Source organism: Leptodactylus fuscus, chromosome 1 (genome assembly GCF_031893055.1).
Source record: "Leptodactylus fuscus isolate aLepFus1 chromosome 1, aLepFus1.hap2, whole genome shotgun sequence".
NCBI lineage: Eukaryota > Metazoa > Chordata > Amphibia > Anura > Leptodactylidae > Leptodactylus > Leptodactylus fuscus.
The window spans coordinates 4,546,608-4,565,908 of record NC_134265.1 but is presented as its reverse complement, the minus strand read 5'-3'; the positions used below and the strand labels follow the sequence as shown (position 1 = coordinate 4,565,908).

At 41.9% G+C, this 19,301-nt stretch overlaps 1 protein-coding gene across 3 annotated transcripts in view; it reads right to left on the bottom strand.

Annotated features, from left to right (window-relative positions):
• FAM219A (family with sequence similarity 219 member A) overlaps nucleotides 1-14,091 on the bottom strand; it is a 79,612-nt gene extending 65,521 nt beyond the window's left edge. For 2 of the 3 annotated variants that reach the window (XR_012715297.1, XM_075267298.1), the window contains exon 1: nucleotides 13,943-14,091. Coding sequence is in view for 2 of the 3 variants with exons in the window: in XM_075267298.1 (XP_075123399.1) it covers nucleotides 13,943-14,002 (60 nt within the window). In the remaining variant the exon portion in view is untranslated. The remainder of the gene's footprint in view (nucleotides 1-13,942) is intronic. The other variant, XM_075267311.1, reaches the window with a different exon arrangement.
• Between the last annotated feature and the right edge of the window lie 5,210 nt (nucleotides 14,092-19,301).

Here is a 19,301-nt window from a genome sequence, read left to right as displayed (position 1 = left end):
CTCCTATGTACAAGAATATAACTACTATAATACTACCTCCTATGTACAAGAATATAACTACTATAATACTGCCTCCTATGTACAAGAATATAACTACTATAATACTACTCCTATGTACAAGAATATAACTACTATAATACTGCACCTATGTACAAGAATATAACTACTATAATACTACTCCTATGTACAAGAATATAACTACTATAATACTGCTCCTATGTACAAGAATATAACTACTATTATAGTACCTCCTATGTACAAGAATATAACTACTATAATACTGCCTCCTATGTACAAGAATATAACTACTATAATACTACCTCCTATATACAAGAATATAACTACTATAATACTACTCCTATGTACAAGAATATAACTACTATAATACTACTCCTATGTACAAGAATATAACTACTATAATACTACTCCTATGTACAAGAATATAACTACTATAATACTACCTCCTATGTACAAGAATATAACTACTATAATACTACCTCCTATGTACAAGAATATAACTACTATAATACTGCTCCTATGTACAAGAATATTACTACTATAATACTAGTCCTATGTACAAGAATATAACTACTATAATACTGCTCCTATGTACAAGAATATAACTACTATAATACTACTCCTATATACAAGAATATAACTACTATAATACTGCTCCTATGTACAAGAATATAACTACTATAATACTGCTCCTATGTACAAGAATATAACTACTATAATACTGCTCCTATGTACAAGAATATAACTACTATAATACTACTATGTACAAGAATATAACTACTATAATACTACTCCTATATACAAGAATATAACTACTATAATACTGCTCCTATGTACAAGAATATAACTACTATAATACTGCTCCTATGTACAAGAATATAACTACTATAATACTACTCCTATGTACAAGAATATAACTACTATAATACTACTCCTATGTACAAGAATATAACTACTATAGTACTACCTCCTATGTACAAGAATATAACTACTATAATACTACTCCTATGTACAAGAATATAACTACTATAATACTACTCCTATGTACAAGAATATAACTACTATAATACTACTCCTATGTACAAGAATATAACTACTATAATACTACTCCTATGTACAAGAATATAACTACTATAATACTACTCCTATGTACAAGAATATAACTACTATAACACTACTCCTATATACAAGAATATATCTACTATAATACTACCTCCTATATACAAGAATATAACCACTATAATACTACTCCTATGTACAAGAATATATCTACTATAATACTACCTCCTATATACAAGAATATAACCACTATAATACTACTCCTATGTACAAGAATATAACCACTATAATACTACTCCTATGTACAAGAATATAACCACTATAATACTACTCCTATGTACAAGAATATAACTACTATAATACTACTCCTATGTACAAGAATAAAACTACTATAATACTACTCCTATGTACAAGAATATAACTACTATAGTACTACCTCCTATGTACAAGAATATAACTACTATAATACTACTCCTATGTACAAGAATATAACTACTATAATACTACTCCTATGTACAAGAATATAACTACTATAATACTACTCCTATGTACAAGAATATAACTACTATAATACTACTCCTATGTACAAGAATATAACTACTATAATACTACTCCTATGTACAAGAATATAACTACTATAACACTACTCCTATATACAAGAATATAACTACTATAACACTACCTCCTATGTACAAGAATATAACTACTATAATACTACTCCTATGTACAAGAATATAACTACTATAATACTACCTCCTATGTACAAGAATATAACTACTATAATACTACCTCCTATGTACAAGAATATAACTACTATAATACTACTCCTATGTACAAGAATATAACTACTATAATACTACTCCTATGTACAAGAATATAACTACTATAATACTACTCCTATGTACAAGAATATAACTACTATAACACTACTCCTATATACAAGAATATATCTACTATAATACTACCTCCTATATACAAGAACATAACTACTATAATACTACTATGTACAAGAATATAACTACTATAATACTACCCCTATGTACAAGAATATAACTACTATAAACACTACTCCTATATACAAGAATATAACTACTATAATACTACCTCCTATATACAAGAATATAACTACTATAATACTACTATGTACAAGAATATAACTACTATAATACTGCTCCTATGTACAAGAATATAACTACTATAATACTACTCCTATGTACAAGAATATAACTACTATAATACTGCTCCTATGTACAACAATATAACTACTATAATACTACATACACAGAGATAATACATGAGTCTATAGTACATACACACGTGGACAAAATTGTTGGTCCCTTCGTTTAATGAAAGAAACCGCACAACGGTCTCAGAAATAACCGGATCCTGCCACAAGTAATAACCAAACTCCATACTCCATGCTGACAAGCCAAAAAGCTTGTGGGGAATGTCCTATGGACAGAGGAGACTTTGTGGCCCATCCGCTCTATGGTCACAGACGGATAAATGAAGCCTATCCTGAGAAGACTGTCCCTACTGTGACACATGGAGGAGCTCTGTTATGTCCCTACTGTGACACATAGAGGAGCTCTGTTATGTCCCTACTGTGACACATGGAGGGGGCTCTGTTATGTCCCTACTGTGACACATGGAGGGGGCTCTGTTATGTCCCTACTGTGACACATGGAGGGGGCTCTGTTATGTCCCTACTGTGACACATGGAGGAGCTCTGTTATGTCCCTACTGTGACACATAGAGGAGCTCTGTTATGTCCCTACTGTGACACATGGAGGGGGCTCTGTTATGTCCCTACTGTGACACATGGAGGGGGCTCTGTTATGTCCCTACTGTGACACATGGAGGAGCTCTGTTATGTCCCTACTGTGACACATGGAATGGAGGGGGCTCTGTTATGTCCCTACTGTGACACATGGAGGAGCTCTGTTATGTCCCTACTGTGACACATAGAGGAGCTCTGTTATGTCCCTACTGTGACACATGGAGGGGGCTCTGTTATGTCCCTACTGTGACACATGGAGGAGCTCTGTTATGTCCCTACTGTGACACATGGAATGGAGGGGGCTCTGTTATGTCCCTACTATGACACATGGAGGAGCTCTGTTATGTCCCTACTGTGACACATGGAGGAGCTCTGTTATTTCTCTACTGTGACACATGGAGGCGACTCTGTTATGTCCCTACTGTGACACATGGAGGGGGCTCTGTTATGTCCCTACTGTGACACATGGAGGAGCTCTGTTATGTCCCTACTGTGACACATGGAGGAGCTCTGTTATGTCCCTACTGTGACACATGGAGGGTGATCTGTTATGTCCCTACTGTGACACATGGAATGGAGGGGGCTCTGTTATGTCCCTACTGTGACACATGGAGGAGCTCTGTTAAGTCCCTACTGTGACACATGGAGGAGCTCTGTTATGTCCCTACTGTGACACATAGAGGAGCTCTGTTATGTCCCTACTGTGACACATAGAGGAGCTCTGTTATGTCCTTACTGTGACACATGGACGGGGCTCTGTTATGTCCCTACTGTGACACATGGAGGGGGCTCTGTTATGTCCCTACTGTGACACATGGAATGGAGGGGGCTCTGTTATGTCCCTACTGTGACACATGGAGGAGCTCTATTATTTCTCTACTGTGACACATGGAGGGGGCTCTGTTATGTCCCTACTGTGACACATGGAGGGTGATCTGTTATGTCCCTACTGTGACACATGGAGGGTGATCAGTTATGTCCCTACTGTGACACATGGAGGGGGCTCTGTTATGTCCCTACTGTGACACATGGAGGAGGCTGTTATGTCTCTACTGTGACACATGGAGGAGCTCTGTTATGTCCCTACTGTGACACATGGAGGAGCTCTGTTATGTCCCTACTGTGACATATGGAGGAGCTCTGTTATGTCCCTACTGTGACACATGGAGGGGGCTCTGTTATGTCCCTACTGTGACACATGGAGGGGGCTCTGTTATGTCCCTACTGTGACACATGGAGGGGGCTCTGTTATGTCCCTACTGTGACACATGGAGGAGCTCTGTTATGTCCCTACTGTGACAAATGGAGGAGCTCTGCTATGTCCCTACTGTGACACATGGAGGAGCTCTGTTATGTCCCTACTGTGACACATGGAGGAGCTCTGTTATGTCCCTACTGTGACACATGGAGGAGCTCTGTTATGTTCTGGGGCTGCTTTGCTGCATCTGGCACCGGGTGTCTTGAATTTGTGCAGGGTCCAATGAAATCTCAAGACGATCAAGGGATTCTAGAGAGACATGTGCTGCCCAGTGTCAGAAAGCTTGGTCTAAGTCACAAGTCCTGGTTCTTGTAACAGGATAATGACCCAAAACACAGCTACCCCCCTCACTCCCCCCCCCCCCCCAAGAATGGCCAAGAGAAGAACATGGGACTATTCTGAAGTGGCTTCTATGGGCCGCACCTAAATCCTATGGAAGGAGCTGAAATATGGCATCTTGCCCCTTCACCCCCGAGACAACTGGGGCAGTTTGCTGATGAGGAGGGGCCCACAATCCCTGCTGAGAGGGGCAGAAGTCTCATTGACAACTACAGGAATCGTCTGATCGCAGCGATTGCCCCAAAAGGTTGTGCAACAAAATATTAAGGGAGCCGTCACTTCTGTCCAGGCCGTGTCATGAGCGGAACGCAAAGTCTGACTTTTATTTCTTCATTTTCAGAGAGTTTTTTCTTCCTTATCACTTTAGTCAGATTCCGGGTATTTCTGGGACCAGTGCGGGGCTTCTTTCATTAAATGAGGGGGCCGACAATTCTGCCCCCGTGTGTACAGAGTGCCGAGTCCTGGCACAGCCGACAGCTCCCCTCACTCCTCTGTGAATAGACTTGTTCCTCTGTACTGTCTCATCTTGTCTGTACTGTAATCCTACATTTTGTACAGTGCTGTAGTATATGTTGGTGCTATATACTGTATTACAGCTGCAGATCTGTTCCTGTTTCGGTGCTGGAGGTTTCGGGCCTGTAACTATTCTGAGTATTATGGTAACTGTGTAATGTACGATGTTCTGCAGCGTCCAGGGATTTCCTGTATGGAAGTGACCTCACCCTCACTATGTACAACAGTCTACTGTGCAGGAACAGCAAGCAACCTGTAACAGAAACATGTGCGCACCGCTGAGGAGGAGGAGGATGGACGGCGACCGAGGCAGGAGGGTGGCCGGCGCGGCGAGGCAGGAGGGTGGACGGCGCGCGAGGCAGGAGGGGCAGGAGGGTGGACGGCACGCGAGGCAGGAGGGTGGACGGCGCGCGAGGCAGGAGGGGCAGGAGGGTGGACGGTGCGCGAGGCAAGAGGGTGGCCGGCGCGCGAGGCAGGAGGGGCAGGAGGGTGGCCGCGCGCGCGAGGCAGGAGGGGCAGGAGGGAGGGTGGGGCGGCGCGCAGGGCAGGAGGGTGGGCGGCGCACGAGGGTGGCCGGCACGCGGGGCAGGAGGGTGGCTGGCGCACGAGGGTGGCCGACACGCGACATAGGGTCACGCCTAGGGCAAAACTCACACTACAGGGTACATATCAATCAACCCCATGTGATATAAAATATACAGCCCAGACCTCACACTACAGTATATATATATTACTCCATCCTGTGTGATATATAATATACAGCCCGGACCTCACACTACAGTATATATATATTACTCCATCCTGTGTGATATATAATATACAGCCTGGACCTCACACTACAGTATATATATTACTCCACTCCATGTGATATATAATATACAGCCTGGACCTCACACTACAGTATATATATTACTCCACTCCATGTGATATATAATCTATAGCCCGGACCTCACACTACAGTATATATATATTACTCCACTCCATGTGATATATTATATACAGCCAGGACCTCACACTACAGTATATATATATTACTCCACCCCATGTGATATATAATATACAGCCTGGACCTCACACTACAGTATATATATTACTCCACTCCATGTGATATATAATATACAGCCTGGACCTCACACTACAGTATATATATTACTCCACTCCATGTGATATATAATATACAGCCAGGACCTCACACTACAGTATATATATTACTCCATCCATGTGATATATAATATACAGCCTGGACCTCACACTACAGTATATATATTACTCCACCCCATGTGATATATAATATACAGCCTGGACCTCACACTACAGTATATATATTACTCCACTCCATGTGACATATAATATACAGCCAGGACCTCACACTACAGTATATATATTACTCCACTCCATGTGATATATAATATACAGCCTGGACCTCACTACAGTATATATATATTACTCCACCCCCCCCCTGATATATAATATACAGCCTGGACCTCACACTACAGTATATATATTACTCCACTCCATGTGATATATAATATACAGCCAGGACCTCACACTACAGTATATATATTACTCCACTCCATGTGATATATAATATACAGCCTGGACCTCACTACAGTATATATATTACTCCACCCCCCCCCCACCCCCCCCCCGATATATAATATACAGCCTGGACCTCACACTACAGTATATATATTACTCCACCCTGTGTGATATATAATATACAGCCTGGACCTCACTACAGTATATATATTACTCCACCCTGTGTGATATATAATATACAGCCTGGACCTAAGACAGTATATATATTACTCCACCCTGTGTGATATATAATATACAGCCAGGACCTCACACTACAGTATATATATCACTCCACCCCATGTGATATATAATATACAGCCCGGACCTCACACTACAGTATATACAGTCCTATGAAAAAGTTTGGGCACCCCTATTAATCTTAATCATTTTTAGTTCTAAATATTTTGGTGTTTGCAGCAGCCATTTCAGTTTGATATATCTAATAACTGATGGACACAGTAATATTTCAGGATTGTAATGAGGTTTATTGTACTAACAGAAAATGTGCAATATGCATTAAACCAAAATTTGACCGGTGCAAAAATATGGGCACCTCAACAGAAAAGTGACATTAATATTTAGTAGATCCTCCTTTTGCAAAGATAACAGCCTCTAGTCGCTTCCTGTAGCTTTTAATCAGTTCCTGGATCCTGGATGAAGGGATTTTGGACCATTTCTTTCTACAAAACAATTCAAGTTCAGTTAAGTTTGATGGTCGCCGAGCATGGACAGCCCGCTCTCAAATGATCTGAAAACAAAGATTGTTCAACATAGTTGTTCAGGGGAAGAATACAAAACGTTGTCTCAGATATTTAACCTGTCAGTTTCCACTGTGAGGAACATAGTAAGGAAATGGAAGACCACAGGGACAGTTCTTGTTAAGCCCAGAAGTGGCAGGCCAAGAAAAATATCAGAAAGGCAGAGAAGAAGAATGGTGAGAACAGTCCAGGACAATCCACAGACACCTCCAAAGAGCTGCAGCATCATCTTGCTGCAGATGGTGTCACTGTGCATCGGTCAACTATACAGCGCACTTTGCACAAATAGAAGCTGTATGGGAGAGTGATGAGAAAGAAGCCGTTTTTGCACGTACGCCACAAATAGAGTTGCCTGAGGTATGAAAAAGCACATTTGGACAAGGCAGCTTCATTTTGGAAACAAAAATTGAGTTGTTTGGTTATAAAAAAAGGCGTTATGCATGGCGTCCAAAAAGAAACAGCATTCCAAGAAAAACACATGCTACCCACTGTAAAATTTGGTGGAGGTTCCATCATGCTTTGGGGCTGTGTGGCCAATGCCGGCATCGGGAATCTTGTTAAAGTTGAGAGTCGCATGGATTCCACTCAGTATCAGCAGATTCTTGAGAATAATGTTCAAGAATCAGTGACGAAGTTGAAGTTACGCCGGGGATGGATATTTCAGCAAGACAATGATCCAAAACACCAAAGCTCCAAATCCTCAGGCATTCATGCAGAGGAACAATGACAATGTTCTGGAATGGCCATCCCAGTCCCCAGACCTGAATATCATTGAACATCTGTGGGATGATTTGAAGCGGGCTGTCCATGCTCGGCGACCATCTAACTTAACTGAACTTGAATTGTTTGTCCAAAATACCTTTATCCAGGATCCAGGAACTGATTAAAAGCTACAGGAAGCGACTAGAGGCTGTTATCTTTGCAAAAGGAGGATCTACTAAATATTAATGTCACTTTTCTGTTGAGGTGCCCATACTTTTGCACCGGTCAAATTTTGGTTTAATGCATATTGCACATTTTCTGTTAGTACAATAAACCTCATTACAATCCTGAAATATTACTGTGTCCATCAGTTATTAGATATATCAAACTGAAAAGGCTGTTGCAAACACCAAAATATTTTGAGCTAAAAATGATTAAGATTAATAGGGGTGCCCAAACTTTTTCATAGGACTGTATTACTCCACCCCGTGTGATATATAATATACAGCCCGGACCTCACACTACAGTATATATATTACTCCACCCCGTGTTATATATAATCTATAGCCCGGACCTCACACTACAGTATATATATTACTCCACCCCGTGTTATAAATAATCTATAGCCCGGACCGCACACTACAGTATATATATTACTCCACTCCATGTGATATATAATATACAGCCCGGACCTCACACTACAGTATATATATTACTCCACCCCGTGTTATATATAATCTATAGCCCGGACCGCACACTACAGTATATATATTACTCCACCCCGTGTTATATATAATCTATAGCCCAGACCGCACACTACAGTCTAGGTAGAATCATTAGCTTCGGTACCATATCGTCACATGCAGCGGTATATTGTCCGGGGCCCCTGCCCCCACTCACAGGCCCAGGGTAGTCCCTGAGGGCCCCAGACACATCACAGCTGTGTAGTGATCGCACATCGCACAGGCCGAGCAGCAGCTGAATCACAGGCGGCCATTATAATGGAGTCAATGAGGAGGAAAAGAGCCACAGGATTAACCCCTGAGCCTCCGGGGGAGACGAGGCACAGAGCGGAGCGCGCTCATACACCGCACCCAAAATAACAACAGAGGGCACATGGGCATGACACACAACACAGGATAGAGTCTCCCCACAACATGCATCATCATCATCTCCCCCGCACACGTCTGTACCTCCAGCAGCCCCCCATGTGTATCCGAATGTACACCTCATCAGTATTACCCCGCTCCATGGTGCTGAACTACATCACTGTGATACACAGGCTCAGAACAACACAGCGCTACAGTGTATAACACTACAACACAACACTATAGTATATAACAGTACAACACAGCGCTACAGTGTATAACACTACAACACAACACTATGCTACAGTATATAACACTACGACACAACACTACAGCATATAACACTACAACATAACACAGCGCTACACTATATAACAGAACAACACAACACTACAGTACATAACACTACAACACAACACTATGGTATATAACAGCACAGCACAACGTTACAGTATATAACAGTACAACACAGCGCTACAGTGTATAACACTACAACACAACACTATGCTACAGTATATAACACTACAACACAACACTACAGCATATAACAGTACAACACAACACTATAGTATATAACACTACAACACAACGTTACAGTGTATAACACTACAACACAACACTACAGTATATAACAGTACAACACAATACAGTATATAACAGTACAACACAATACAGTATATAACAGTACAACACAACACTACAGTATATAACAGTACAACACAACACTACAGCATATAACAGTACAACACAACACTATGCTACAGTATATAACAGAACAACACAACACTACAGTACATAACACTACAACACAACACTATGGTATATAACAGCACAGCACAACGTTACAGTATATAACAGTACAACACAGCGCTACAGTGTATAACACTACAACACAACACTATAGTATATAACAGTACAACACAACAATACACTATATAACAGTACAACACAATACAGTATATAACAGTACAACCCAGCGCTACACTATATAACAGTACAACACTACAGTATATAACAGTACAACACAACACTACAACATATAACACTACAACACAACAATACACTATATAACAGTACAACACAACACTATAGTATATAACACTACAACACAACACTATAGTATATAACACTACAACACAACGTTACAGTATATAACAGTACAACACAACACTATAGTATATAACACTACAACACAACGTTACAGTATATAACACTACAACACAACACTACAGTATATAACAGTACAATACAACACTACACTATATAACAGTACAACACAACACTATAGTATATAACACTACAACACAACGTTACAGTATATAACAGTACAACACAACACTATAGTATATAACACTACAACACAACACTACACTATATAACAGTACAACACAACACTATAGTATATAACACTACAACACAACACTACACTATATAACAGTACAACACAACACTATAGTATATAACACTACAACACAACACTACACTATATAACAGTACAACACAACACTATAGTATATAACAGTACAACACAACGTTACAGTATATAACAGTACAACACAACACTACACTGTATAACAGTACAACACAGCGCTACACTATATAACAGTACACTACACAACCTCACAACGCTACACCAAATCAATACAATGTCCTTGTGCAGTCCCAGCAATACTGACCAGGAGCTTCTCACCCCTGACCCTGTGGTCACTGCACCCGACATTATGTCCCTGATCTACCCAACCACGTCCCTGCGCACCCTATAACCCCCACAGATACCCCCCATGTCCTGTAACTAATACTACAACACTCCGAATATACCCCGGTGCCCAGCCATCACTGAACCCCAAACCTGCCCCATAACCCCCCAGATACCCCCATGTCCTCCTGATACTATAACCCCCATCATTATACCCCAGATACCCCCATGTCCTCCTGATACTATAACCCCCATCATTATACCCCAGATACCCCCATGTCCTCCTGATACTATAACTCCCATCATTATACCCCAGATACCCCCATGTCCTCCTGATACTATAACCCCCATCATTATACCCCAGATACCCCCATGTCCTGATACTATAACTCCCATCATTATACCCCAGATACCCCCATGTCCTCCTGATACTATAACCCCCATCATTATACCCCAGATACCCCCATGTCCTGATACTATAACTCCCATCATTATACCCCAGATACCCCCATGTCCTCCTGATACTATAACCCCCATCATTATACCCCAGATACCCCCATGTCCTGATACTGTAACCCCCATCATTACACCCCAGATACCCCCATGTCCTCCTGATACTATAACCCCCATCATTACACCCCAGATACCCCCATGTCCTCCTGATACTATAACCCCCATCATTATACCCCAGATACCCCCATGTCCTCCTGATACTATAACCCCCATCATTATACCCCAGATACCCCCATGTCCTCCTGATACTATAACCCCCATCATTACACCCCAGATACCCCCATGTCCTCCTGATACTATAACCCCCATCATTATACCCCAGATACCCCCATGTCCTCCTGATACCCCCATCATTATACCCCAGATACCCCCATGTCCTCCTGATACTATAACCCCCATCATTATACCCCAGATACCCCCATGTCCTCCTGATACCCCCATCATTATACCCCAGATACCCCCATGTCCTCCTGATACTGTAACCCCCATCATTATACCCCTGATACCCCCATCATTACACCCCAGATACCCCCATGTCCTCCTGATACTATAACCCCATCATTATACCCCAGATACCCCCATGTCCTCCCCCTGATACTATAACCCCCATCATTATACCCCAGATACCCCCATGTCCTCCTGATACCCCCATCATTACACCCCAGATACCCCCATGTCCTGATACTATAACCCCCATCATTATACCCCTGATACCCCCATCATTACACCCCAAATACCCCCATGTCCTCCTGATACTATAACCCCCATCATTATACCCCAGATACCCCCATGTCCTCCTGATACTATAACCCCCATCATTACACCCCAGATACCCCCATGTCCTCCTGATACTGTAACCCCCATCATTATACCCCTGATACCCCCATGTCCTCCCCCTGATACTATAACCCCCATCATTATACCCCAGATACCCCCATGTCCTCCCCCTGATACTATAACCCCCATCATTATACCCCTGATACCCCCATGTCCTCCCCCTGATACTATAACCCCCATCATTATACCCCAGATACCCCCATCATTACACCCCAGATACCCCCATGTCCTGATACTATAACCCCCATCATTATACCCCAGATACCCCCATGTCCTGATACTATAACCCCCATCATTATACCCCAGATACCCCCATGTCCTCCCCCTGATACTATAACCCCCATCATTACACCCCAGATACCCCCATGTCCTCCCCCTGATACTATAACCCCCATCATTACACCCCAGATACCCCCATGTCCTCCCCCTGATACTATAACCCCCATCATTACACCCCAGATACCCCCATGTCCTGATACTATAACCCCCATCATTACACCCCAGATACCCCCATGTCCTGATACTATAACCCCCATCATTACACCCCAGATACCCCCATGTCCTGATACTATAACCCCCATCATTACACCCGATACCCCCATGTCCTCCTGATACTATAACCCCCATCATTATACCCCAGATACCCCCATGTCCTCCTGATACTATAACCCCCATCATTACACCCCAGATACCCCCATGTCCTGATACTATAACCCCCATCATTACACCCCAGATACCCCCATGTCCTGATACTATAACCCCATCATTATACCCCAGATACCCCCATGTCCTCCTGATACTATAACCCCCATCATTATACCCCAGATACCCCCATGTCCTCCTGATACTATAACCCCCATAATTACACCCCAGATACCCCCATGTCCTGATACTATAACCCCCATCATTACACCCCAGATACCCCCATGTCCTGATACTATAACCCCCATCATTACACCCCAGATACCCCCATGTCCTGATACTATAACCCCCATCATTACACCCCAGATACCCCCATGTCCTGATACTATAACCCCCATCATTATACCCCAGATACCCCCATGTCCTCCTGATACTATAACCCCCATCATTACACCCGATACCCCCATGTCCTCCTGATACTATAACCCCCATCATTACACCCCAGATACCCCCATGTCCTGATACTATAACCCCCATCATTACACCCCAGATACCCCCATGTCCTGATACTATAACCCCATCATTATACCCCAGATACCCCCATGTCCTCCTGATACTATAACCCCCATCATTATACCCCAGATACCCCCATGTCCTCCTGATACTATAACCCCCATCATTATACCCCAGATACCCCCATGTCCTCCTGATACTATAACCCCCATAATTACACCCCAGATACCCCCATGTCCTCCTGATACTATAACCCCCATCATTATACCCCAGATACCCCCATGTCCTCCTGATACCCCCATCATTATACCCCAGATACCCCCATGTCCTCCTGATACTATAACCCCCATCATTATACCCCCCAGATACCCCCATGTCCTCCTGATACCCCCATCATTATACCCCAGATACCCCCATGTCCTCCTGATACCCCCATCATTATACCCCAGATACCCCCATGATTACCCCCATGTCCTCCCCCTGATACCACAACCCCCATCCTCTGTCCTGTGACGTCACCTCTCCACATCCCTGATATACTATGACCCCCTCTATGGCTGCTGCGGCCGGGGGAGGAGGAGGAGGATGATGATGGTTGTGATGATGATGATGGGGGTAGTGGCGGTGGCGCCGCCCGGGGTCTCTCACCAGTGGCTGCATCTCGGAGTGCACGGTGGGCACCTGGAAGCGGTCTATCTCCTCCATCATGGTGCCGGGGCGGAGGGCCGGGCGCTGCGGCTGGTGCTGAGGCTGAGGCAGGAGGACGGACAGGCGGGAGGGAGGCGGCGGCTCCGAGATCTCAGCCCTCACTGACTCAACAGCTCTGCTTCCGGCTCCGGAGCCACGGGGGGCGGGGACAGCTCATCAATATTCAGAAGGGAGGGGTCACTGGAGGAGACACCGCATAGAGAAGCGAGAAACAGGGCGGAGCCTCTCATTAATATGTACTACCTGGGCGGAGCCAACTCTGACAGCTACAGCCTGCTCATTAATATGAAGTAGCGGGTGTGGCGAAGGCGGGGCCAGACTGACAGTCAATACAGGACATGTGGATGACGTCACAACCATTGTTGTCATGGCGTCAGAGTGATGCGAAGAATAACGGGCAGCCGGTAATAGTGTGAGGTCAGCGGGCGGTGACGTCACACAGAGAAACAAGGCGCAGAGGTGGGAGGAGGAGGAGGAGGCCATGGTGACCGCTGGGGGCGTGGCCTCAGGGTGATGTAAATACAGCGAGAACTCACGTGACCAAGGCTAAGAGCATAACCTGTATACACCATAACCTGTATATACTACAGAGCATAACCTGTATACACCATAACCTGTATATACTACAGTGCATAACCTGTATACACCATAACCTGTATACACCATAACCTGTATATACTACAGAGCATAACCTGTATACACCATAACCTGTATATACTACAGTGCATAACCTGTATACACCATAACCTGTATACACCATAACCTGTATATACTACAGAGCATAACCTGTATACACCATAACCTGTATATACTACAGAGCATAACCTGTATACACCATAACCTGTATATACTACAGAGCATAACCTGTATACACCATAACCTGTATATACTACAGAGCATAACCTGTATACACCATAACCTGTATATACTACAGAGCATAACCTGTATACACCATAACCTGTATACACCATAACCTGTATATACTACAGAGCATAACCTGTATACACCAGAGCATAACCCGTATATACTACAGAGCATAACCTGTATATACTACAGTGCATAACCTGTATACACCATAACCTGTATATACTACAGAGCATAACCTGTATACACAACCCAGAGCATAACCTGTATATACTACAGAGCATAACCCGTATATACTACAGAGCATAACCTGTATATACTACAGTGCATAACCTGTATACACCAGAGCATAACCTGTATACACCATAACCTGTATACACCATAACCTGTATATACTACAGAGCATAACCTGTATACACCATAACCCGTATATACTACAGAGCATAACCTGTATACACCATAACCCGTATATACTACAGAGCATAACCTGTATACACCATAACCCGTATATACTACAGAGCATAACCTGTATATACTACAGAGCATAACCTGTATACACCATAACCTGTATATACTACAGAGCATAACCTGTATACACCATAACCTGTATACACCATAACCTGTATATACTACAGAGCATAACCTGTATATACTACAGAGCATAACCTGTATACACCATAACCTGTATATACTACAGAGCATAACCTGTATACACCATAACCCGTATATACTACAGATCATAACCTGTATACACCATAACCTGTATACACAACCCAGAGCATAACCTGTATATACTACAGAGCATAACCTGTATACACCATAACCTATATATACTACAGAGCATAACCTGTATACACCATAACCTGTATATACTACAGAGCATAACCTGTATACACCATAACCTGTATATACTACAGAGCATAACCTGTATACACCATAACCCGTATATACTACAGAGCATAACCTGTATACACCATAACCTGTATATACTACAGAGCATAACCCGTATATACTACAGAGCATAACCTGTATATACTACAGAGCATAACCTGTATACACCATAACCTGTATATACTACAGAGCATAACCTGTATATACTACAGAGCATAACCTGTATACACCATAACCTGTATATACTACAGAGCATAACCTGTATACACCATAACCTGTATACACAACCCAGAGCATAACCTGTATATACTACAGTGCATAACCTGTATACACCAGAGCATAACCTGTATACACCATAACCCGTATATACTACAGAGCATAACCTGTATACACCATAACCTGTATATACTACAGAGCATAACCTGTATACACCATAACCTGTATATACTACAGAGCATAACCTGTATACACAACCCAGAGTATAACCTGTATACACCATAACCTGTATACACAACCCAGAGTATAACCTGTATATACTACAGAGCATAACCTGTATATACTACAGAGCATAACCTGTATATACTACAGAGCATAACCTGTATACACAACCCAGAGTATAACCTGTATATACTACAGAGCATAACCTGTATATACTACAGAGCATAACCTGTATATACTACAGAGCATAACCTGTATATACTACAGAGCATAACCTGTATACACCATAACCTGTATATACTACAGAGCATAACCTGTATACACCATAACCTGTATACACAACCCAGAGCATAACCTGTATATACTACAGTGCATAACCTGTATACACCAGAGCATAACCTGTATACACCATAACCCGTATATACTACAGAGCATAACCTGTATACACCATAACCTGTATATACTACAGAGCATAACCTGTATACACCATAACCTGTATATACTACAGAGCATAACCTGTATACACAACCCAGAGTATAACCTGTATACACCATAACCTGTATACACAACCCAGAGTATAACCTGTATATACTACAGAGCATAACCTGTATACACCATAACCTGTATACACCATAACCTGTATACACCATAACCTGTATATACTACAGAGCATAACCTGTATACACCATAACCTGTATATACTACAGAGCATAACCTGTATACACAACCCAGAGTATAACCTGTATACACCATAAACCGTATATACTACAGAGCATAACCTGTATACACCATAACCTGTATACACAACCCAGAGCATAACCTGTATATACTACAGTGCATAACCTGTATACACCAGAGCATAACCTGTATACACCATAACCCGTATATACTACAGAGCATAACCTGTATACACCATAACCTGTATATACTACAGAGCATAACCTGTATACACCATAACCTGTATATACTACAGAGCATAACCTGTATACACAACCCAGAGTATAACCTGTATACACCATAACCTGTATACACAACCCAGAGTATAACCTGTATATACTACAGAGCATAACCTGTATACACCATAACCTGTATACACCATAACCTGTATATACTACAGAGCATAACCTGTATACACCATAACCTGTATATACTACAGAGCATAACCTGTATACACAACCCAGAGTATAACCTGTATACACCATAACCCGTATATACTACAGAGCATAACCTGTATACACCATAACCTGTATATACTACAGAGCATAACCTGTATATACTACAGTGCATAACCTGTATACACCAGAGCATAACCTGTATACACCATAACCCGTATATACTACAGAGCATAACCTGTATACACCATAACCTGTATATACTACAGAGCATAACCTGTATACACCATAACCTGTATATACTACAGAGCATAACCTGTATACACAACCCAGAGTATAACCTGTATACACCATAACCTGTATACACAACCCAGAGTATAACCTGTATATACTACAGAGCATAACCTGTATACACCATAACCTGTATACACCATAACCTGTATATACTACAGAGCATAACCTGTATACACCATAACCTGTATATACTACAGAGCATAACCTGTATACACAACCCAGAGTATAACCTGTATACACCATAACCTGTATACACAACCCAGAGTATAACCTGTATATACTACAGAGCATAACCTGTATACACCATAACCTGTATACACCATAACCTGTATACACCATAACCTGTATATACTACAGAGCATAACCTGTATACACCATAACCTGTATACACAACCCAGAGCATAACCTGTATACACCATAACCTGTATACACAACCCAGAGCATAACCTGTATACACCATAACCTGTATACACATCCCAGAGCATAACCTGTATACACCATAACCTGTATACACTACAGAGCATAACCTGTATACACCATAACCTGTATATACTACAGAGCATAGCCTGTATACACCATAACCTGTATACACAACCCAGAGTATAACCTGTATACACCATAACCTGTATACACAACCCAGAGTATAACCTGTATACACCATAACCTGTATATACTACAGAGCATAACCTGTATACACCATAACCTTTATATACTACAGAGCATAACCTGTATACACCATAACCTGTATACACAACCCAGAGTATAACCTGTATACACCATAACCTGTATACACAACCCAGAGTATAACCTGTATACACCATAACCTGTATATACTACAGAGCATAACCTGTATACACCATAACCTGTATATACAACCCAGAGTATAACCTGTATACACCATAACCTGTATACACAACCCAGAGTATAACCTGTATACACCATAACCTGTATACACCATAACCTGTATATACTACAGAGCATAACCTGTATACACCATAACCTGTATACACAACCCAGAGTATAACCTGTATACACCATAACCTGTATACACAACCCAGAGGATAACCTGTATACACCATAACCTGTATATACTACAGAGCATAACCTGTATACACAACCCAGAGTATAACCTGTATACACCATAACCTGTATACACAACCCAGAGCATAACCTGTATATACTACAGAGCATAACCTGTATACACCATAACCTGTATATACTACAGAGCATAACCTGTATACACCATAACCTGTATATACTACAGAGCATAACCTGTATACACAACCCAGAGTATAACCTGTATACACCATAACCTGTATACACAACCCAGAGTATAACCTGTATACACCATAACCTGTATACACAACCCAGAGTATAACCTGTATATACTACAGAGTATAACCTGTATATACTACAGAGTATAACCTGTATATACTACAGAGCATAACCTGTATACACAACCCAGAGTATAACCTGTATACACCATAACCTGTATACACAACCCAGAGCATAACCTGTATACACCATAACCTGTATACACAACCCAGAGTATAACCTGTATACACCATAACCTGTATATACTACAGAGCATAACCTGTATACACAACCCAGAGCATAACCTGTATACACCATAACCTGTATACACCATAACCTGTATACACCATAACCTGTATACACCATAACCTGTATATACTACAGAG